The 23,514-nt window shown below is 34.7% G+C and overlaps 3 protein-coding genes and 2 long non-coding RNA genes across 5 annotated transcripts; all 5 read right to left on the bottom strand.

The window, feature by feature from the left end:
• Positions 1-265: 265 nt before the first annotated feature.
• LOC147493756 (uncharacterized) lies at positions 266-2,158 on the bottom strand. The gene is made up of 5 exons (XM_086568712.1): positions 1,992-2,158; positions 1,384-1,689; positions 1,196-1,297; positions 775-1,074; positions 266-681 (listed from the first exon to the last, which is right to left on the bottom strand). Exons 1-5 carry the CDS (start codon positions 1,992-1,994, stop codon positions 301-303), a joined length of 1,092 nt encoding a protein of 363 aa, XP_086424838.1. The 5' UTR covers positions 1,995-2,158; the 3' UTR covers positions 266-300.
• Positions 2,159-2,581: 423 nt separating this feature from the next.
• LOC147493755 (uncharacterized) lies at positions 2,582-4,154 on the bottom strand. Its single transcript, XM_086567933.1, has 4 exons — positions 3,860-4,154; positions 3,470-3,757; positions 3,282-3,384; positions 2,582-3,187 (listed from the first exon to the last, which is right to left on the bottom strand). The coding sequence occupies exons 1-4, from the start codon at positions 4,144-4,146 to the stop codon at positions 2,582-2,584; spliced, it is 1,284 nt and encodes a 427-aa protein (XP_086424059.1). The 5' UTR covers positions 4,147-4,154.
• A 5-nt stretch (positions 4,155-4,159) lies between these two features.
• On the bottom strand, positions 4,160-6,282 carry LOC147493754 (uncharacterized). The gene is made up of 3 exons (XM_086567932.1): positions 5,181-6,282; positions 4,836-4,941; positions 4,160-4,751 (listed from the first exon to the last, which is right to left on the bottom strand). Exons 1-3 carry the CDS (start codon positions 6,280-6,282, stop codon positions 4,160-4,162), a joined length of 1,800 nt encoding a protein of 599 aa, XP_086424058.1.
• Positions 6,283-10,166: 3,884 nt separating this feature from the next.
• On the bottom strand, positions 10,167-10,961 carry LOC147493753 (uncharacterized). The gene is made up of 3 exons (XR_015198655.1): positions 10,825-10,961; positions 10,337-10,402; positions 10,167-10,243 (listed from the first exon to the last, which is right to left on the bottom strand). It is a non-coding gene; the product is annotated as an uncharacterized LOC147493753 (long non-coding RNA).
• A 6,808-nt stretch (positions 10,962-17,769) lies between these two features.
• LOC147493752 (uncharacterized) lies at positions 17,770-18,509 on the bottom strand. The gene is made up of 3 exons (XR_015198671.1): positions 18,415-18,509; positions 18,207-18,287; positions 17,770-17,903 (listed from the first exon to the last, which is right to left on the bottom strand). It is a non-coding gene; the product is annotated as an uncharacterized LOC147493752 (long non-coding RNA).
• Between the last annotated feature and the right edge of the window lie 5,005 nt (positions 18,510-23,514).

Raw genomic sequence — 23,514 nt, 5'->3', positions numbered from 1 at the left:
GGCGGAGTTAAAAAAGGGTTAGTATACTCAACTCTAAACCTGCAAAAGCAACCACATGCAAATACATATGAACGATCAATGGTAAGGAGCGTACACACATATATATAAACAAAAAGTGTTCATTCATTACTTAAAATATCCATGAACAAAAGGTCCATATATACAAGCCACAAAATAACCACAGATAAACTGTCTAAGTTTCCATACACTTAACATGAGGTTTCATACCACTTGAGTTCCAAACTAAAACAGAACGAAACAAAAAGGAAGATAAAGAGTTTATAATAGCAAGCATGCAATTTAATCTTCATATTGCAACCTACCTCCAGCCCAAATCAAGAAACCTCCAGTAGCTATATCTCGTAGATACGCGATATCATCTTGGGGACCATCATACACAGGAGCATCGCCAACCAAGACATTGGTAACATACACAACCTTTTCATCTCCTACAATATCTCTAAAATGACATTTTTTGCTGTCAATCTTAACATAGTCATTAGCCACGTGTTCACCTTTCCTCCCCAATATCTTCACATTAGGGTTAGAAGACAATCTAGAATGAGGGTTCAAATTTGGGACTTGCTGAGTACGACGGACAGAAGTAGAATCAACTTCAGTTGTATGCATGCATGGTTGGCCATTTGTCGATCCATTATGTCTCATATTTTCAAGAATAACCTATACACATTGAACAACAACAATTAGCTACAATAAAAAAAAAGTTACAACTATGGAAAAATAAGAAATAGCACAGGGCACGCCATAACTCACTGCCATCAGAGTCTCCATTCTTGTTTGACCAGCCAAGAGGTTCCCCACTGTAGACTTCACCTCAGATAATTCATTCTCGAGCTTCGAGTTACTTGAGCTCTCCTGTTCAAGTAGCGCCTCTGCTATAGCAAACTTTTGCACTTGTTTGTTGGACATGCAAGAGCTATATCCACGAGTACGACTCCCTTTATCATTCCCAAAAACTCGAGCAAGCGGATCACGTGTGATGTCGTAATCAGCATCACCCCCTCGTTCACTTGACTCTTCTGCCATCTCTTCTTCAACACTTGTAACTTGTTCCTAAAATTTTTGTAAGTGATATGACAAAATAAGATCTACAAAGTGTTTTGGGCCTATACGTGAATATGGACGGCAAGACTTAATAAAGGTACATAAATAAGACAGTTTTTTACAAATTCACATATAACTCTCGGGCATTATTCAAAACAGTCCCATCTCGATGTTCATGACCATATTTCCAACCATCCGTACGTCTATGTTTCTTCCCTGGATTTGCTTCGTCCTACACAAACAAGTATACAACAAGAGTTAGTAAGTAGTAACATATCAAATGAAAACAAAATATGAATTAGTTATAATAATACATACAAGTTCCTCCAATATTCTGCTATAAGGTTTTCTCCCACAAGTATGGTCAACGAAATTCATACTTCTATTTTGAGCATTCTTAGCGCAAAGATCCTTGACTTCTTGTCTGCTCTCACGGATTGCAAATGCTTCCCAATGACTTGGATCAAACCCCGTTCGACATGATAAAATAGCATCTTGCTCAGATTCACAATTCTTCAAAATTTTATGTCGCAAACCATATTTCCAAGATTGCAACTTAGGAGAAAACCATTTCTGTATATTTTTGCGCGCCATTGTTGGGTTTACATTGAGTTGGAACTCCTCCTACAAATCACATATATACATTTATAATATATATATATATATATATATATATATATATATATATATATATATTGAAAAGAAACTACATACAATGAGCTAAAACGCTGCTGCATGGTATATGGTCTTGACTATCAATAGGTGGGGAATAACTAACTACAGATGGTCCATGGCTTGCTCCATTGGGTTAAAATATGGTTATAAATGAAAAATAGGCAGATAAATAACTAACTACAGATGGTCCATGGCTTGCTCCATTGGGTTAAAATACGGTTATAAATGAAAAAAGGCAGATAAATAGTTACCATTAATTTTCCCCAAACTTCATCTTTGAATGTATCATCTACTGTATCCCAACTTGCATAAGAAATTGGAACAATAGCTCGTATCCAATGCCCGACTCTACTGCTCCATTTGCCACCATAAACTCCTGTTACCCTACCATCGGCTTGCACTATGACTGGCAACTTAGTTTTCTTAGATTGGGAAGTACTTGTCTCCCGTTGAATGAGATGGTTGGGACACACTAGGTTGCTGAGAACCGGAAGGAGACGATTGGGACATAGTGCGGTGCTGAGAACCGGAAGGAGAAGATTGGGACAAAGTGCGGTGTTGTGAACCGGAAGGAGAAGATTGGGACACACCACGGTGTTGTGAACTTGAAGCCATTATTTAACAAATAACCTAATAATTGAAGAAAGTGAAGTCAGTTCATCAAAACAAACATAGCACAAACTTGGCACATATAATTAAGAAAAATCATAAATGAAATACCTAATTAATAGACTTGATAAGATATATTGGCACAACACATATATATACTCAACCAAAAAAAAAGAAAAATAAAGGTCATGAAGTATGCATTACCCAAAAATAAATAAATAAAGTGCATATTTCAACTATTATCATTTCTTGAACTTTCGCATCGGGGTATCAAGTTAGGTTGGTCTTCAAAAAATATTTGGACTTCCGTTGGCGCTTCTAGTTCATCTACGTTACTACTCAATCGAGGAGGAGGATGTATGATCACCCACCAATCAGGATTTTTCAAATCTTTCGAATAGAACACTTGACTAGCCTCAGAGACAAGAATGACTGGCTTGTCGAGTTGATGATGGACACTCTTGAGCCTATTAAAGTTGACCATCACCAAATTAGAATCGGGACAGAGTTTACAACCATTAGTTTTGTCCTCAACCCTCACCCAATCACAATAAAAGACCACTTCATGGAATGTTGTGTAGTCCAACTCCAAAATTTGCTTGATAACCCCATACCATATGGTTTCTGAGTCAACCGGATTTTTATCTTTCCTACTTGCTGTAAATGAGGTAATAGCCTTCATGCAAACACCACTATCTTGAATGACAACAGTATCATCATGAGACTTAGTAGCGAAGACAAAACCATTAATGCGATATTTCTTATATGATTTAGCCTTGTGCATTGACCCTTTAACTAACTGCCACAAGTCGCCTTGCGTCCTTTTAGCCTTCAACAACTATACAACAAAGAAAAAGATAATTAACAAAAAATCAACAAAACTAAAAGGCTCACCCTAGCTTAGCTACTATAAATGCAAAGTAAGAGAATACCTTATCGTATAACCAGACAATGAATTCTGTCTGAATCTCCACTTCTAACTTTGCTATTCCTTTTCCCCTACCACGAGTAGTGGGCTGCAAGTTCCGATACTCACTGCAATTCATTCATGGAAGTCCATACGTGATTCTTCATAAATTACCAAAAATATTAAATTCCAAAGCCAGAATGAACAACCCACCTGTAAAATTCATCGAGTCTTTCAACTTGTAATCGAAAAATAAGCCATCTTCGTATTTGTATCCACTGTGTCGTTTCTAACATCACAACTTTGAAGTAAAGCAAAGGCCCTTCATCAATGAAATCGCCATTTTCATCAAGGTAGTGTTTACGAGTCAATTTTTTATTTCCTCCACGCGGCATGTACTCCATGGCATATCGGACAGATTCAGAAACTATGTAGGACTCCACAATTGACCCTTCAACATATCGTTTATTGCTGGGTATGTTTTTACACTCTTTCATCGCTCTATTAGTATTAAGAAATTTAGAAAATATACGTGTTAGTGCTGTTAAAGATTATCTTTATAAAAGAAATTGAACTAATATATAAGACACATAGTTGACTTACTGCTCGAAAGGATACATCCACCTAGGCCACACAACTCCACAAACCAACGCTTCATCGGCTAGATGAACCATCAAATTAATACTAATATCGAAAAAAGATGGTGGAAGATGCTTCTCCAAGACACACAACGCTACTACAATTATGAATTTGGCACCTTCCATATCCTTACGACTTAAAACCTTTGAGCACAAGAGTCTGAAGAATAAGCTTATCTGGTGTAAGGCTCTTCGCAAGTCGCGGTTTTTCGGAAAAACATGTTGAAGCAACACAGGCAGCACATATTGCATTATAACATGATGGTCATGAGACTTCATCGTGAGCAAAGAAGGTGGGTTGGAACCGACAATGTTGCTTTCGGGTTAGGCTAAAACCCGAAGGAAGCTTCAAGTCTTTCAAAATTTGGAAGAAATGTTTTTTCTCATCAACATCTAAGACGTAGGAGGCTTTTGGTTTTTTTTGTCTACAGGTATTTAAGTCCTCTTGCATCCACAAACTACTACGGATGCCCTTCATCTTCAAATCCTCTCTAGCAGCAACTGTATCCTTTGATTTTTTCACATCTAGGATCAAGTTCAATATATGTTCAGAAACATTTTTCTCATCATGCATCACATCAACACAATGTCGAACTTCATGACTTGGCCAATATTCCAGTTCAAAGAAAATGGACCTCCTATAAAAAGCCCCTGTAACTTCAACACCAGCGTTGTTGTTGTTGTCGTCATCATCATTAGCAACATTTACACTCCCATCAACTCTTGACCGTTTGGAACCTTTTTGGATCTTACCAGGTACATATTTAACGCAGGTTAGCATTTTGTCAATATCAGTTTCTTTAAGACGTGTTGGAGGAAGGTTATGTTCTTGCTCCCCATTGAAGTGCTTACTATATCTGGAGATAGAGAGTGTTAGAATTGCTTACTATACATAACTTGAATTCAAAAAAGTTAGCCAATATTTAAAGTGTTTATTATACCTAAATGGGTGATCCAGATCAAGAAACAAGCGGTAGTATGTGTACACAATCTTCTTACTACAAGGTAGACGCTCTGAGGGGGTGTTGTCACCACAAGCAGGACATGCTTTATAACCATGTGTCACACAACCAGATAAGTTTCCAAAAGTCGGAAATCGTGTATCCCCCACATCAACATAGCTCTCAGAGTAAAGTGTTCCCTCTTATGCATGTCATACGCAGGGATTCCTTCCATCCAGAGTTGTTTCAACTCATCAAATAGTGGTTCAAGGAAAACATCGATGTTTTGTAGGTCGCCTTTGGTCCGTATCAACAAAGACATCATTTGAAAGTCAGATTTCATACATAATGAAGGTGGGAGATTGTATGGCACTAGTATGACAGGCCAACAACTGTAGCCAGTTGATTGAATACCACGAGGATTGAAGCCATCAGTTGCAACTGCGAGCCAAACATTACGGCCCTCATTAGTGAATTCTGGCCATCTCTCTTTACATTTTGCCCATTGGATTGAATCAACAGGATGTCGCATATAATCCCATGAAGGTGTTGCTCGAGCATGCCATGTCATTTCCCGTGCTAATGATGGTATCGTATATAATCGTTGGAGTCGAGGACCTAAAGGAAAATGTCTCAATACTTTTTTAGGCACTTTTGACTCCTTCCCTGTTTTACCCTCCACTTTATATCTGGGCGAGTCGCAATGAGGACATATCGTCAAATCTTTTTTTGTCCCATAATACAAGATGCAATTGTTCTCGCATGCATCGATGCGCTTCACTTTCATACCTAGGTCAGTCAACATTTTTTTCATTACTGGCCACTTTTCAGGCAAAGTGTTTTCTTTTGGTAACCAAGTTCTTAGCATAGACAAGAGTGCACTCACACTATTTCCGGACCAACCATACTGTTTCTTTAAGTCATGAAGCTCTACAACTGCAGATAGAGTTGTCACAGGCCCCTCACATGAAGGGTATAATTTTTCTTCGGCTTTTAGTTTGTACTCCACATACTTTTTACCCAAATCTGGTTCGGGAACGAAAGGTCGTTCAAAATCAGAAGTTTGACCGCCATCCCCTCCATGCACATCACCCCTTCCACCTTCATGTACACCATAAAAAGCATTAACAAAATTCCCTAGCCCAAGCTCTCTATCTTCAATGTTTTCATCTCCAACTATGTCTACCACAGGATACTTTGATCGTTTTTCACCATGTAAGGACCATACCGTATACGTTAGATCAAAACTATTTTGAACTATATGCCTTCGGACTTCATCAAACACCAATCTTTTCCCATTCCGACATGTTGTACATGGGCAAGGACATGTTGTAAACCCTTCATACTTTTCTTTTGCTAAATCAATAAAATCGTCTACCCCTTGTCTGTACACGGTGCTCACTTGGTTTGGTTCATGAATCCAGTCCTTTTGAAAGGGTCGTGACATTCTACCCCTATATAGATAAAAATTTAAGAATGGAAACAAGAAAAACAACTCTAGAGTTAGTTAATTTGAAGCCATCATAAAGTTTAAGCTAATTGTCAGTACCATGAATAGGTAAAGGAAAAAAAAGCATACCCCCATTTCTTGCAATAACATAGCCAACTATAAAATAGGATTAAAGAGACACTACACGAAAAAATAGCATATTAATCAACATGCGAATTCTTCAAAATAGTTCAAAATAGCATATTAATTTCCTATTGAGGAGGTTAGCCTTAATATAGTTCTATTTCACAGTAAAGCAAAGAAGCTAAAAAGCACACATTTGATTAAGTATGGCCATTCAATATAGTCCGTGATCCGTGAGCGAACTCTTGAGGTCGTTTTAGAAGTCACCTAAAAAACCACTTTGTTGGTGTCTGTCTGTACCCCCCAAAACAAACCAAAAAAAAGAAAAAAAAAAGAAAAAGAAAATATATATATATATTTCCCCCTTACAGAATTCTCTCTCCACATTTTCTCTCCTCTCTCACCTCATCTCACTTCTCCTCTCTAATTTCTCATCTCCCGCCCACGAAAAATATTGGGTTCCAATATCTCTATTCCCGCCGGTGTCACAGAGTCAACAAGTTTGTGTGCCGTTTGCTGGGTTTCGATTTTGTTGTGGCCTATTGCTGTGGCTTTAGCTTCTTTAGTAGGAATCTGTTTAGGTTTTTTTCTTGGACTTTATACTGCTGCTGTTGCATATCAGGTTCATTTTGATCATCTACTTTTCCTAACGTAGACTCTTTTTTCCCTTGATTGATTTTGCCTAAACTTCTTGTACTTCAATTGTATATTTCATAAGTTATTTTTTCTATTTTAGGAGAACTCTACAAAGAGTGGTTTACTCTATGTCGTTGTTGTATTGGCCTTGTTTGATGAATACACCAATGATTTCCTCTACCTCCGAGAGGGGTCGTGCTTTCCTAGGTATGTTATATATCTTGCGAGTGGTTCATGTTTATTCTTTTTTTGAGTTGGCTGATTGAATTTTTGATGGAATTTCATTGCATCCTATGTTTTACTATATGATAGTTTTTTGTTATGTGTCTAGCCGGACCTAGGTATCGTGGAGGTAGCCGACAAAGATTGTAGGACGTTTGTAAAAGTGGGCGGCGAGAAGCCTAAGGTTGTTCGCACCAATCAACCTTCTATAAGGATGTTGTCCATGCAAATGCAGGAACTGAAGGATGTGGTGGTAAATATAATTTGAATATGTGGCATGCACCTCCATTCTTAGGTTCTCTTAGACTAGTTTAGTTTGAACTTCTGTAAACAGGCTTTTGGTAGCCAACCATACTATCATTTAGTTCCTCACTCTTTAAACACCTAAGATCACCTTGTTTGAAACACAGTTCTGTTTGGATGGAGGGATGGTATGAATGTGGCTGGGCGGCGCTTACTCTTTTATTTCATATTACATTTTTTTTTGTTCCTTAAGGGATGTCCTCAAGAAATGCATATCTTGAAATAGGTGTGGGCAGTCACATTTTGTATACTTACTCGCTTTTACATTTTGGTATCAGATATGGGATAATTTTTTCAAGGGCTGGGGGAGAGAGCTTCTTGCTGCTGGAGCCATTGGCGTCAAAGATTTGGAAGTATGGCAATATTCGAAGAGCAACATAGTTAACATTGGAATTCCTGCATATACATTTTTACGGTGCTTTTTCACTCAATTGAGTGTGAGTCAATTGGATTTCTCATGCGTAAGTATAGTATTTTGCTGATTATACATATCATTTTTGCATCAAAGTTTAGTGTTGTCCTTATACTGAGTTGTGAATCTGCCTAAAGTATGTCTTGTGTAGTACTTGAGCTTGGTTATTGAGGTCATTCATTCTAAATAGTCATTAGCTTAATGGGGAATACACCATACAGTTAGGATTTTTATTTGTCTTTCTTGTTGTTCAGAGTATTTTTGCTCTCCAGTTGGTACAATTAATGTGTTCTCACCATTTCTTCCTATTCGAAGAGTCACCCGTTACTGGTGAGCCAATCACCAAGTTATATATTGTGTTTGCTTGGTTTTACTGATATGCCGATTACTAGATTTTGATAACGTGGTGTGCAAAGGGTCATTGTGTTTGTTGAAAAAAATAAGTGATCATAGTAGAATGTTACAACAAGAAGGATAGAGCGGTTTGTAGTTACCACTCTTGTACATAAATCCAAAAATTTGTAATAAGTGAGGCTCTCTTGGTCTACCTTGTTTTCAAGATCACAATTCTTCCCTCATATATCTACCGCTATTGCTTATTGAAATGTAACCCTTTTATGTTACATCGGGTGACAATGTTGAACCGACTAGTGTGAATCGGCCGAGGGAAGGGTTTTCTTGGCTTTTTAAGCCCATGTCGGTCATGAAAGAGCAGATTAAGAGTCCGCATTTGAAAGAGACAAAGGAACTATATCCGTACAAAATTGTGTCTCTATTGTGGTAATGAAGAAAGAGTTAATGCTTGGAACAATGGTGGAGTTCCACCGGTTGATGAGATCAAAAGTGCTCGGATGCATAACATTAGTAGAAGGTATTGCAATATCTCTCTTATTTTAAGCCGAAAGTGGCATTATGTGGTTTAGGGTGTCGTATTCTTAATCTGTCTTGTATTTTTCATTTCAAGTTGCAAGGCTTTTTGTTCAATGCTTTCTAGATTGCCAAGCTTCGGTATTTGGTTCCATGAAGTGGTAAAAGCACTAGTGCAAGAAGAAAAAAAGAGGGTGGATCTTTGGAACCATTTGACCGTGATAGGAGCATTTGTGTATCATTCTAATCCTTATTCATTAGATTTTTAAGTAATTTTTCTTTTCTATTTTTATAGAAAAAATATGTAATGCAAATGGTCTTCCTTCTTCCATGTAGAAGGAAAAAACTATGAAAAAACTCTCCATTTGGTGTGTTTTGTTGGATCTTTACATAGGCACTTGAATTTGATTATAGGCAGAAATGTTTAAGGAGCCGAGTGTTATCTTGCCAGGAGATCGGATAGACTTCGGGATTCAGCAAACACAAGAGCAACTCATGTATCGACCCAATAGTTTTGAAGTGAGGATGATTTTCTATTGAATAGGTTATAGATTTATAGATGACTGTTGTAGTATCTTTAAAATCACTACTGCAGAAAATCTTTGAATTTGTCAATTGTTTGAATCGACAATTGTTTTAGTTTATTTCATACAAAGATGTTGCAGATGGATATTTGAAAAATAATTGTCTCCATCTATATGTATTACACCTATTTATAGGTCTATTTAATGAGAGTTTGGAGTTTAGGGTATGGTATTACGTAGTTGATGCAAAGAAAGGCTATTAATAACATAATATTCTCAATCAAGTTTAAGGATTGGTCAATAACATGTTGACTGTTAAAAGGGAGATGAGAAAAAAAACCAAAAGTTTGTTAATTTTTAAGTGTGCTTATTTGAGTACACTGTACACATGGAGGCAGTTATGGTCTACAAAAAGATTCAATCAATACTGTTACATTTGAATAAACTAGACAATGATATAGTCTATTTTTCTTAATTTATCTGTCTAATTATCAAAATATTAATCTAAGTCATGGAAATAAATAAATAAATAAATAAATAAATATATATATATATATATATATATATATATATATATATATATAACCAAATAAATAAATATATACTCTCGCCCCATTGCAATGCAGTATACTAGTATATCCTCCAAGAACCATAAAAGAAACCAATACATAAGATGTTCCGAAGGGAAATGCTCTAAGTTATGCACTAACAACAATTAGAAATAGGAAAAAAATAAATGAATAAATAAAAAAATAAAAATAAATGGTAGGCACTATGATTGAAGATATTTGTACCTGAAGTCAAGCAGTAGGAGCACAATCAATGTCGAAACCTAAAGCTCCAAGCTAAGTGTAAGAAGTTTGTACTTTTCCTGCATTTGAAACTCATCTTCAATTAACTAAGAAATGTTGACTAAAGAAAAAAGTATGCAAAAAAAGGGATAAAACGCATGAACAATATCTACCTTGTCGACTCTCAAGCCACCACTTTAAAAACACCAAATCTGTACGGCATCTTATGTGTAGGGAAACTAGAAAAAAAAAATAGAATAACAAACAAAAGTTAAAATAAACAAGCACACTTTAGAGTATTCCATTTTGTGTATGTCAAAAGTCAAAACCAACAAGCATATAAAAGTATCTGACTTAATATCTTAGAGGAGAGTGCTTTAGATGCTTAACTATGGGTATAACAAAGCTTGTACTTTTATTCAGCTTGTAATTAAACTCCTCCATCTAATTGACTGCTACCACGTTTAAAAGGTAAAAACATAACATACTACAAACTCAGAAGAAAAACTATTCTTACCATTATAATAACCAACTTAAACAAACTATTATAAACAAACTCATTCACCAAGAAAATTAAAAACCCTAGAAAACGAAATCAAGAATTGCAAACCCAAAAACCAAAATCGCGAAAAAACAAAAACTAATCTTTATAGAAACTGACCTTAAAAGATCGGAAAGATGGTAGCTTGGCTTAAGATGAAGAATTTGAGATGATAAAACTACCTCCTTTAGTTCACTTTCATCAAGATGAACGAAAAATGAGTGGATAATTCGAATAGATTGAGAAAAGTGGAGAAGAGTTTTCAATGGGAAAGGGTTTCTGTCTTGAGAAGAAAAAGAGAAATTGCATAGATCGGAATCTGATGCCTCACCTTTTCGCACACGCCAAACACGAGACTTTGGATCTTTATTAAACTCACGCCTCTTTGCCATCACTATGTTTTAAACAAATTTCATAAATAAAGTAAAACTAATTTTTGATTTATTGTGACACCAAGCAACAAATACGGACGACAATTTGATGTCACAAATTTTCTGACGCCTATTTGGCGTCACAAATTGGGAAAAGTCCCTGTCACAAAAAAGCTGTTATGGTGTAGTGCTTTTTCCCGCAGAAATCTAGCAAAAAAATATAAACTGTCAAGCTGAAAAACACTCAGTTCTCATCTTCTAACTTGGATTCTGCTTACGTCTTCAGAAATCTCTCATCGAATTAGACAAAAAATATATGTATGTATTAAGAAAATTATAGCTATGATTCAATAAAATATTCTAGCTATAATTTTAACTATAACAAACCAAAAACTAAACGATACATAATTTCAAAGGGTGTAATGGAGCAACAGATAGACTTGCTAACAATGTTATATGTACTCATCACTAATCACACATGGTAGTGCACAATGGCAGACTTTATATATAGCTCGTAAGATATCTAGAGATTTGTAAGGATATAGATAGATACATAATAGATAGATTCCCATGTGTAAAAGAATCTACATAATCTACAAAAAGATGTACACAAAGCAGTATCTACTGAATTTACTTGAAAGAGCAGCAGTTCTCACACATTTCATTCATCACCCAACACATTAGTTTTAATCGTAATAGTATATCAAAGAGTTTGAACATGAAATACTTGAATGAACCTGAATGATTGAATTGAAGGGAGCTTGATCAGAAAGAGTGATAAACAAACAAACAAAAAATCCACAAAATTAAAGTTAGTATAAATACTTCATATCTAAATGAAAATTACTATTACTGCAATATAAACATTTGAAATATATATTATAAATATCAAACAACACATATTACTCAGGAACATTAGCATTGTGGTCTTGCATTGTGGCCGCAGTGCAATGATTCGATCACTTGCACACGATAGTTAATGTTAAAGGAAAGATAGCTTAACAAAATAAGGCGACAATCCAAAATAAGAATTAAGGGTGGATGCCCAACATTTAGAGACAAAAAATGGTATGAGTTGATGTTATACTTGAGGCCCAAAGAAATAAACAAGCGTTTTTTAGGAACATGGAATCCAAATGATATTGACAAAAAATGTGCCGGAAGGGATTTACAACTAAACAGATAATGTTTACAACAAAAACTAATTTACAACTAAAGGGATTTACAACTAATAAGAAAATCTCAGATAATTGCAACTATAGTATGTAACCATTATCAAACAATTTCAAACAGTCGAAGTCAAGACTCTTGGGAAAGCAAATATCAAGTGATTGCTTGAGCACTATGGTATATCAATGTACATAGTCATATGCATGTGCTGGCTTCAAGTACTAACATGCCTAACACTATACGTTCAAAGGTCCTGAAGCAAAGACAGTGATGAGTAATAAAAATCTAAAATAATATCTTATGTCAAAATCATTAAAATTGGAAGTTCAAAATCATAGATCATCAAAGATTTTCCAAAACAAAAGGGAACATACTAAATTTTATAGTTGTGCATATTACTTGCCTACAATAATTTGAATTTGAGTAGATCGATTTATGCAAGTACCAAAATCAGTTGGAAGGAAGAAGAAAAATTTACGTGAAATACCAAAATAAGTAGGAAGAAGAACATATAAGTGCCTAACAATAATTCTCTAAAAACTTTCTCTAGAAAGGATACATATTAAGTAGAGAAAAGATAGTGGTAATACTCATGATGACATGGTACTTGCCAAATTTGAAAGCTGACCTTTGTTATTGTAGTTTGTGTTCGAGTTAAATGTTCGTGTTAGGAAGGCTAATACTTGGAGGAATATGCCACATTCACCTAGCTGATTTTTCAATGGAGTATATATGGGACTTCTAGAAAACTAATCCAACCAATTTAGTAGTCAACAGATTCATTAGAAAGTAGTAAAATACTGATAAAATTATGTCAGCTGTACCTCCAATTAGTTTTTTCGACTTTTGTAAAATTAAATATATAGAGACATAGAGTTCTACTGGAACTAAACTGGCCATAAAGCTACATGATAAAATGGGTAGTAAAATTTCAATGCAAGTTCAATCTAGAACACCAATACAAATAAATTTAGAAAATTGAACATAGTGTCACAACACTCTAGCTAAAATTGCGATTCAACTATGTGCTCTGCTCAGTCTCAGTGTGGCTGAGTTCCTTTCCTCTCTCCATCCTTACCTGTTTTTTAAAAAATAATAATAATGTTAGAATCTAGTATGCAACCGAGACAATTCCTAAACTATAATTCTTTCAATTACACAGGATTAAACAAAGAAAACTGATATATATATATATATATATATATATATATATATATATATATATATATATATATATATATATATATGTATATCAAAGAACCACAAAGAGAGTACCCGTTATCTCCACTATTTGAAGAAGGTTATTGAAGAAGTATTGAAAGAGTTGAATTTGGAATGTTTTTTTAAGAGTGTTTTTTTTTTGGAATGAAGAAAAGGAAATATAGGGTATTTTTTTTTTACCTTAAACTAATGATTGCATCTGGAGATCCTTGTGCTCGAACGTGAGAGGGCGAGAAGAAGGAGTGTGCCACCAAGGTGTTAGGTTACTGGTTAAGAAGAAGAAAGGGTTGGCGAAAAGGGTTTTCCACTTTTCCTTTTGGCGAATTTTTTCTTTTTTATTTATATTTTTTCTTTTGGGAATTTTTAATAAGTGGGACTCTTAAAAGAAAGTAGTTCATGGTTGTAGGATCTCCCAAAACTATTTTTTTTTCTACCGCTCGATATAACAGCATAAAAAACCAAGCTGCTTTATTATAAGTCATAACATTATTCATTTTTTTATTAATTAAATTAAAAGTTGCCAAAGAAATACAAAAATCCAATAACTATTATTTACAAAATTAATATTGAGTGCTTCTGGAGGGCGTATGCTACTTAGATTGTTTTGGATTATGATGACCTTTGTTATATAAACATATGCATCAAATTCATTCATTTATCAGAAAATTTAAGAAGTCATTATCCTATCAAATATTGTATTTTTTTTTTATCTAAAAATATCCAAAAAGCAAATTCCTCTATCTAGCAAAATGCGATGACATAACAACCAGTCAATATTTCACACTCGTTGTTAGCTAATCTAGATTCAAATCCTCACATACAATGAAGGGTTCCTTATTTCCTAACCATATGCATAAAAAGAAATTGAGAAATAAACATCAAAGTTCAAAAGTTACGAAATACACCTTCTCTCAAACTAAAGCAGGACTTCAGGATACACGATAATAGTTGTGTGGTTTAAAAAATCAGGAGGGAGGATGACACTAATTCGTTTTGAAGAAGTGCATCTTGATAGTGCCACATATAATTAACCATGACTAAACACCTGGTTTCGCAAATCAATACCAACATACTTAACAGACTGCCCTTGTGATTTGTTTATCGTCATTGCAAACAACAATCGAATCGGAAACTGTCGTCTGGTCATTTGAAATGGTATTTCATTGGTCGAAGGTGTTAATGATATTCTCGGGATAAATCGTACATTCCCTGCTTTTTCTCCAGTTAAGATTAGAACTTGCACCACGCGTGGCTTTGTGCACACAATCATCAGGCGCGTTCCGTTACAAAGTCCATCTGTTGGCGCTATATTTCTCAGCAACATTACTAGGCATCCCTTCTTGAGAGTAAGATTGAATAGAGGCAACCCAGCAGGATCGAGTGAGTTCAAGTACTCTGTCGGATAGCTATTTGCGTTACTACTATCAACAACACTGGCATCGCCTAACTTGTCAGCACCTAAGCAAACAATTTCTTCCACAGGAAACATATCTAGTGCAGTATCATTTATAGTGCTAACATCATCGTTGCGTGCTGAAAGGATAGTCCGCTCGGTCAAATAATTTGGGTCAGCTTCATACTGCTCACTTAGATCGGGATATACATTATTTAACAAGTCATGAAGATTGCTTCAATTTTGAATCTCCGGCGGCAATTGAACACTTTCTTCTGGATTAGATTTATATAGCGTTGGATCAATCAGTATCTTTGAGTAGTAGTTTCCTAATTGGAATCAACTTAGATTAGATTTATATAGATATCAGATATAATTTAATATATATATATATATTTATAAGGATTTATATTGACTCGAGTGGCGTAACCCTTTAAAAGATAAAATTGTTTTTATCCTTTATAATAGCTTATTCCTTTTTAGTTTAGTTTAGAGTAAGTAGGACTCTTAAAATAAATTGATTTATGACCGTAGGATCATCCCACTGTTTTTCCCCTCTTCACAGCAAGAAAAAACCCCTTCCTCTTCATGCCCAAAAAAAAAAGGTACTCTCACTACTAAAAAAAACGACTTGTGATGACGGCTTTTAGCCGTCATGAAATAGGTTTAATGACATTTTTTTCATTTTAAAAACAACCGTTATTATAGAGCCCGTCATAAAAGTTAACAAAAAGCGTCATAAATTTGATGATGGTTCTTGAGAAGCTGACATCAAAGCTCGAATTTAATATGACAAAAATTCATTTATAACCGTCATAACTGGATCCTATTGCATGACATGTTTTACTTAACCATCATAATTTATTAGAAAAAGCGTCAAGAACTAAACCTTCATTTATGACTGTTTTTATTTAAGCGTCACCTTGATAAACAAAAGCGTCAAGAAATTAACACTAAAAACTGTCAAGAATTGATATGTAGCACGATAGTTCTTTGGAAGCTGTCATACCTTCTTCTTTTTTTTCTTTTATTTATTTATTTTTTTTCCCTGTAAATCTGAAAATAAATTCCTGTAAATTTGAAATTCTTACACCTGACAATTGAAATCCATTACAAAAACAAGAATCATACTTTTATTACCAACATAAATCATTCCAAGAATTGAACTTGTTCATATTACATAATTTATTCAGGGATAAAAAAATTAAATAACTCGAGCACTTCCATAAAATACACAAGCACACCATCAATCACATTCGAAAATAAAACATTCATTCCATCACTCAAAATTATCAAGTCACTTGTGAACATCATGTACTTCCATTTTCCAAGCGAAAAGTACAATACAAAAAGTATATTACATTATGCTTACAACTAGCTAGAAAGAAAGTCTTCTTATTAGAAAGTGTCCAAGTGGCAATATCAACCACCTCTATCCTTCAAGGTCGGCAACAAACAAATGCCACATGCATTATTACCTGTTTCATTTAACAAAAGAGTTTAGATAGATTTCTACCTTTTAAAATGTAATGATATATATATATAACAATAGGTTCACTTATACTAATTAAAACTCAGTAACATAGTTTCTAGTCTACCAAATTAGTAACATAGCAAGAAGGTAACCATGCCACTAGGATATCAAAGAAGCTATAGGCCATTACTGTTTGACAACACAACACTAATACACAGTAAAACACCTATGGGAGCCTTTTTAGCCCTAGAAGCTATATGAACAACAATAAGGTGACATATATACAACTAAACGGGTATTGCCTCTACCTTCTAGTATATAGCCTGGTGTCCTATGACATTACAACTGGCTTACATTATAACAGATTAGAGTGGCATAAGTTCCAACTTCCAACCTTGGTTAAAGTATCAATGTAGAAAACGAAATGAAGAAATAAAGCAAAACCTTGAGGTTCAACTCAATAAAAGAATGCACTAACAAACCATCGGTACTACTAACAGTAAAACAATCCTAAACTACTTTTTTTTTTCCTATTCTTCTATTATCCAAAATATAGAGTTACACAGTTAACCACCACATCAGTTTTCCTCTATCAAATTCAAAGACAACAAAGATTAAATAATGTTGACTTGTAAAGTGTATTCTACCGGGAAATTGGTAGTGGGACCCCAGTACTTCATAGCAGCTAGATCGATCATAAGCCCTTGTTGCTTTATCTTCCTTGTCATATCCACCTGAAATATACAACAGAAATAAGTATCCAACTCATATCACGCTAATAAACTTCTGCGCTGATTACTAACTAAGAAACTAGCTTTTAAAGTTTCTATGGTTCCAAACAATAATTCTATAATGGTACAAAATACCCAAGATTCATACTTCATACAATTTCAAGTCCTAGTAGAGTAGCTTTATAGTTCTAGAAATAACAGGCCACCCTTGTAAGGTCTCGTCACAACGCAGCAGTAACAAGGAAAAGCATACTCAATCTACACTTTGGGTAGTTAAAAACAATATGACAGAATCCATTCTTAATAATAAAGGTGATACGGCCTCTGACTAAACATTAACCAAGTGAATCACAACTGTGCATAATAGTCAACTCCAGAAGTTCAAGACCACAACGGCCTATGCGCAACCACAAATAACTGTACATTAAGTAGGAAGCGTTCTTACCTTGACCTTTTGCAGATCGAGCACATCTTCTTCTCTAAAATTCTGCAGAAAACCCATTATTTTGAGACATTTTCCTTACTGGACTTATACCAAAAGGATTTCCAAGTCTTTTGGTGTACCTTTGAACATTCATAGCAGGTAGCACAGTGACCTCAAGGAACAAAAAAACCGCTCGTTGCGTTGAAAGCCGAAGAGCAAATGACACAAATCTTCCTCTCATACAAAGTTTTAAGAGCTACACTTTCGACTCTCAGATCTTCATTTGTTCCATGGGTAAATTTTATTGATTTTTCTGGCTTTAAAGGGTAAGCCTTAGTTGCACCATCTGAGGTTCTCTGTCCTTCACATGCTCCAAGGTATTTCAAGACCAATAATACAACAAACACATTAAGTCCTACATGGAGAAAGACATGTTTTTAGCTTTGGTGGTGTCAATAACATTCATCACAATAATGATGCTTCTAGGATTCTTATCATCAACACGGATGTAGTAAGTATCATGTTCCTCTACATACTCAACTTGTCCATTTACCTTAGAAATAAAAATAAAAAAGTAAAATAGGTTATGATTACAATTTGCAGCCAAATGCCAAGCAAGGCCAACATTATTTGAGGTGTACATTTTGTCAACAACTAGTTCTTTGTGGAGGCATCACCACCCATTTAATGAGATGAATAAAGTATCTGTAGATCTTACCATAAGTTAGACTGTTGAAACCAGGGACTTCAGGGGAATTATTGGGATTTGAAGGCCGCAGCGTTACAAAATTATGTTCTCCTATATATGAATGAAAATCATATAGTTAATTAAGTGCATAACAAAAAAGAAGTATGAAGCATGACATTTAACACCACCTTTTACCAAAGCAAATGAGAGATCTTTGTATTCATTAACGTGTGCTTACCATGCCACATGGATGCTTGACCCTTTATTCAACCAATGTAAGTCCTTGATTAGCCAAAAAGAATATACTCTCCATTGTTATGATTTTTAACCACTGTAATTATAAAGAAACAAGAATGAGCAGTATATTACTCACCGACGATTAGTCCTAATAAGTAAACTCAATTTTTGGCTTCTTGGAAAATCCATAGAGAATTCACAGGTCCTAACCCAAAACCAAAACCAAACTTTAATTCATTTCCAGAAACTAAATTATTATAAACAATTGAAACAAATTTAAGCAACCTGAAATCTAAAGGAATACAAATTAAAGAAAAAAAATACCCAGTTTGAAAAAATTGAAGATTAAGTTTTTTTTTCTCTAGTGGTAAAATTAATTAAGAGAATCAATGTGTAAAATAAAACCATACCACAGAGAACAAAAATTAATGAAGTCGGAATAAGAGAACCAACATTGAAAATCAAAGCTTTTTCGGATGTGGAGGAATAAGCATAAAAAAACTGACTTTTTTCGAAATGGGTTATCATAAGAAAGAGAGGGCAGATTAATCACAAGGGCTTTCATGGCTATCGTCCAATTAAATTAGTAGCATCTTTGAGCGTTGTGCCCATCTCCTTCTTCTTCAGCGGGTTTTCCTTTGGTACCACTAGAACGAATTTTCGAGACTTACTTCAATCATTTCTAGAGTTTGTTCAAACTTTGTTTCTAGATTTCTGTGTTCTAATCGAAGCCGGATCTGGTTTAGTAATGGGAACTGGAAAGGAGGGTAAAGAATAGAGGAGGTAGTTGGGACTTGGGAGAGATGGGAACTGAGTTTTGAGTTGTTATTTATTTGAGAGAAGAAGACACGGTCCCTTACATTGTAATTTCTTGCATTCTAGACACATTGACACTATCTTGCCATCACAATATTTCTTATAATTCCTCAAAAATTAATCCAGGTTATTATCAAATTATTGGTGACGGCTTTAGCAATTTAGTGACGCCAAAATGGTGTCACAACAGTCCTGATGCCAATTTCCCCCGTCACTAATGAGAAAAGCCCAGTGTTACAAAAAAATTATTATGGTGTATTGTAGAGAACTTCGGTTCAATAGGTAACCATAGACTTACTGTGCGGCGTTAAGGGAGGATGGAGAAGGGTCTGGTTAGTGGAGAAGAAAGGTTTTGGGTTTTTCTTTGTCTCGTAAGTTTTAATTTTCTCAACTGAATCTATCTACCAAAAATACCCTTTTAGGATTTGTAGGAGGCGTGGAAATAATAATGTAACCGTAGATGCTAATAGAATCTAACGGTATGGATTTGGAGTGAGATTGGAGTCTAAATAAGTGGAGTCTACCTGACGGGTACCATACCCTAATTGAATGCCATTTTTATTTGTTAAGTTGTTGATGGTTTAAGTGAAAGCCAAAATGGTCCAACCCAGCTGGTGCCCAAAAAATTGTGAGAAGGTTCACGGTTTATTCTATTGCTAATTTGACTGTTTTAGAAACACCATCATATTTCTATTTTCTTGACGCTTGTGTCATACATGATATAATGCTGCAACAGCATTCATAAAATTATTATATTTTCTTGACGCTTGTCTCATACACGACATAATATTGCAACCGTCGTCATAAATTTATTATATTTTCTTGACGCTTGTATCATACACGATATAATGTTGCAATAGTCGTCATAAATTTATTATATTTTCTTGACGCTTGTGTCATACACGACATAATGTTACAATAGCCGTTATAAAAATATTACTAAAACACTTATCTTGACGGTTTTTAACAAAGTCGTCAAGATAGATAAAAAATAAGCGTTATAATATGTTATTTTTTTAGTAGTGTCTCTAGCAAGCTCTAGGTTCAATTCTTCTTCAGTAAGCTTCTTCAATGGAGATAATAGGTACTCTCTTTCTTCTTTTTTAATTATAGTGTTGCAATAGTCAGTCAGTCTGGATTAGATTTATATAGTGTTGGATCAATCAGTATCTTTGAGTAGTAGTTTCCTAATTGGAATCAACTTAGATTAGATTTATATAGATATCAGATATAATTTAATATATATATATATATATATATCTATGAGGATTAATATCAATGGAATCAAGACGTACTAAAAGATAAAAGATAAAATTGTTTTTATCCTTTATAATAACTTATTCCTATTTAGTTTAGTTTAGAGTAAGTAGGACTCTTAAAATAAATTGATTTATGACCGTAGGATCATCCCAAAACTGCTTTCTCCCCGACCGCTCGATATAACAGCATAAAAAACCAAGCTGCTTAGATTAGATATATATATATATATATGAGGATTAATATTAATGGAATCAAGACGTAGACTTATTCCTCTTTAGTTTAGTTTAGAGTAAGTAGGACTCTTAAAATAAATTGATTTATGACCGTCGGATCATCCCAAAACTGTTTTCTCTCCGACCGCTCGATATAACAGTATGAAAAACCAAACTGCTTAGATTATATATATATGAGGATTAATATCAATGGAATCAAGACGTAGACGTACTAAAAGATAAAAAATAAAATTGTTTTTGTCCTTTATAATAGCTTATTCCTCTTTAATTTAGTTTAGAGTAAGTATGACTCTTAAAATAAATTGATTTATGACTGTAGGATCATCCCAAAACCTGCTTTCTCCCCGACCGCTCGATATAACAACATAAAAAACCAAGCTGTTTAGATTAGATTTATATATATATCAGATATAATTATATATATATATATATATATATATATATATATATATATATATATATATATATATATATATATATATATAGGGGGTGGGATAGAGGCACAGTCACTGTAGCCACATTCTATGCATAGTCGATCCAATCCACCGATCTGTTTCGATATAGTCTATTCTCGGCCGTTGATATTTTTAGAGTTCTAAAAATCAAAACAACTCAATAACAAAATCGATAATCTTACGAAGGGTTTTCTCTCTCCTTCTCTCTCCCCAATTTGCTCCGAATTCAAACCAACGCCTCCAAATTCAACACCTCCAACACAAAATCAAACAACGAATCTGGCATGTGTGCTTCTCCATCTCGCATCCTCCAACAAACTCGTGTTGTTTTGAGTTTTACATTTTGGTTTTTAATCTTTGCATAGATCTCTTCTTCATCTCCGATTGTTAAATAAAGTTTGCATTTTTATTTTTATCATTTAATATATACTAAGTGGGCTCATTCTATTTTTGTAAGTTGGATGGATATCATAACTCTGTAGGTGTGGCATTGCTTTTAAGATGTTCTTCTGATTCATTTGGGTTTTACTTTGTTTTAGGTTACAGCTCATATTTGTGCCAATTAATGCGTTTGAACTCATTATCATCAAGGTAAGTCAGTGTAGTTAAATAACTACTTGTAAATGCCTAATTTGAATGTTGGCAATATGAAGTTGGTGCGTGACATTGCTGTTGTTTTAGTCTATATATGACAAACTCATATATTACACATTCTTTGGGACAAAGGCTATGTTGAATATTGTTATGCACATCATATAGTGTTGATGTGCACATTGTCTTGTAGAATGGCAGAAAGTTGTTGTTGGAGTTTTATTTCTTAGTTTGCTTTGCAAGTTTATGTGTATTTTTTGATCCAAGGGAGCTAGGTATGCCCTTTGTTAACTTAATAAACTATTACATATCCAGTCACTAGCTCAAAGCGTATAAACATAATGGCATTTATCAAAGATAAAATGGAATACATACACAGTATTATAAGTGAACTCTAGAGCAAGAAACAAAGGGAGCAACTGTAAAGAAAAGACGTGATGTCAACCATTTGTTTATTAGGATTTTCTTTTTTCCCCTAATTTTTTTTGGCTACGTGTTGTTTTTAATTACTCGTGTTGTTCAGCAGATTTTGTTGCAAGTAATACCTTTTTTCATTTCCTATGCAGGTTATTTTTTTAGGTGCACAACCAAGATACTTTACGCTAAGTGATTGCGCTTCTCTCCTGTTACTAACTTATTCTTGAGAAAGAAAGTTGGTCTTAATGCAAGGGCAAAGGAGTACCATTGATTCCTTTCCTGAACGCTCGAAAGTTAGAACATGGTTCTAGTCAGTGTGGCACTTGTTGTTGATCAACAACTGTCTTGGAACAATATGCTAAATCCAGTAGAGAAAGCCGATTAACGGATTGTTTATGACTACCACATGACTCAAATTTTGCATTTTCTAATTCTGTTGGTCATGAGGGGAGGAGCTTGGGTGGCTGGTGTTTAGGTGAAGCTAGCTCCAATGAGAACGCTGGAAACCACCGTAGCGAAGCCAAAGTTGAGCATCCATGGCCATCCTTGAATACTTGTCTTTGGCTCGGTCGAGGTGTTGGATGGAAGGCAATATGAACCAACCAATATTTTATCTCTCGAGAGTGTTAATTTAAACCTAAGTAGCAATCAGGTCACAAATGGACCCTTATTCATGCAGAATTTCAGTTCTCCTGTTCCTCAAAGCTTGTACTTAAATGAAGGATATTCTGGAAACAGTGGTGGTCGGGTTGCTGAAGCAGTTGTGTGTCCTCCTCATCTATATAAACCAAATTAGTTTTAACACCTTACTGGTTGAATGGGTGCAAAACTCGTGTTGTTTTGAGTTTTACATTATATTTCTTTTGGACTTTGAAAGTTGTTGTTTATTTATTTTTATTTTTTTTCAATAAACAAAAGTTGTTGTTTAATGTACTAAAGAGATGGTTCCTTTTTTTTTTTTGGTTAATTGGAATTAGTATTTATCAAGGCAAATATGTCGGTGGAGATTGAATACATGGTTCTGTTGCTTAATGCTTGTTGAGGGTCAAGAAGTAGGAAAACACTAAGCTGTCAGAAGGTCCTGACATAAGCTCTTGGCAGAAGGCCTGCAGCAGTCCTGTCAAAAATTATGATGATCTGTCAGAATTTTGTAGAGTTAGTTGATACACTCCTTGTAGATACTTCTTCAATGTGATGCTTCTTTTTGTTTCATTCATCTAGTTTGCATTTAGAAAGTTTCTGTTATAAGAAGTTCCAAACTGTTTTTGTCACTATATACGTTAAGAAAACCTGCTAAAAAGGAGTAAAAGACAAACGAGTTGGTTTGAT

The sequence above is a fragment of the Coptis chinensis genome, chromosome 6 (genome assembly GCF_015680905.1).
Source record: "Coptis chinensis isolate HL-2020 chromosome 6, ASM1568090v1, whole genome shotgun sequence".
In the NCBI taxonomy this organism is placed as follows: Eukaryota; Viridiplantae; Streptophyta; class Magnoliopsida; order Ranunculales; family Ranunculaceae; genus Coptis; species Coptis chinensis.
Note: the sequence above shows the minus strand (reverse complement) of the source record. Positions and strands in the feature narration are given on the sequence as shown.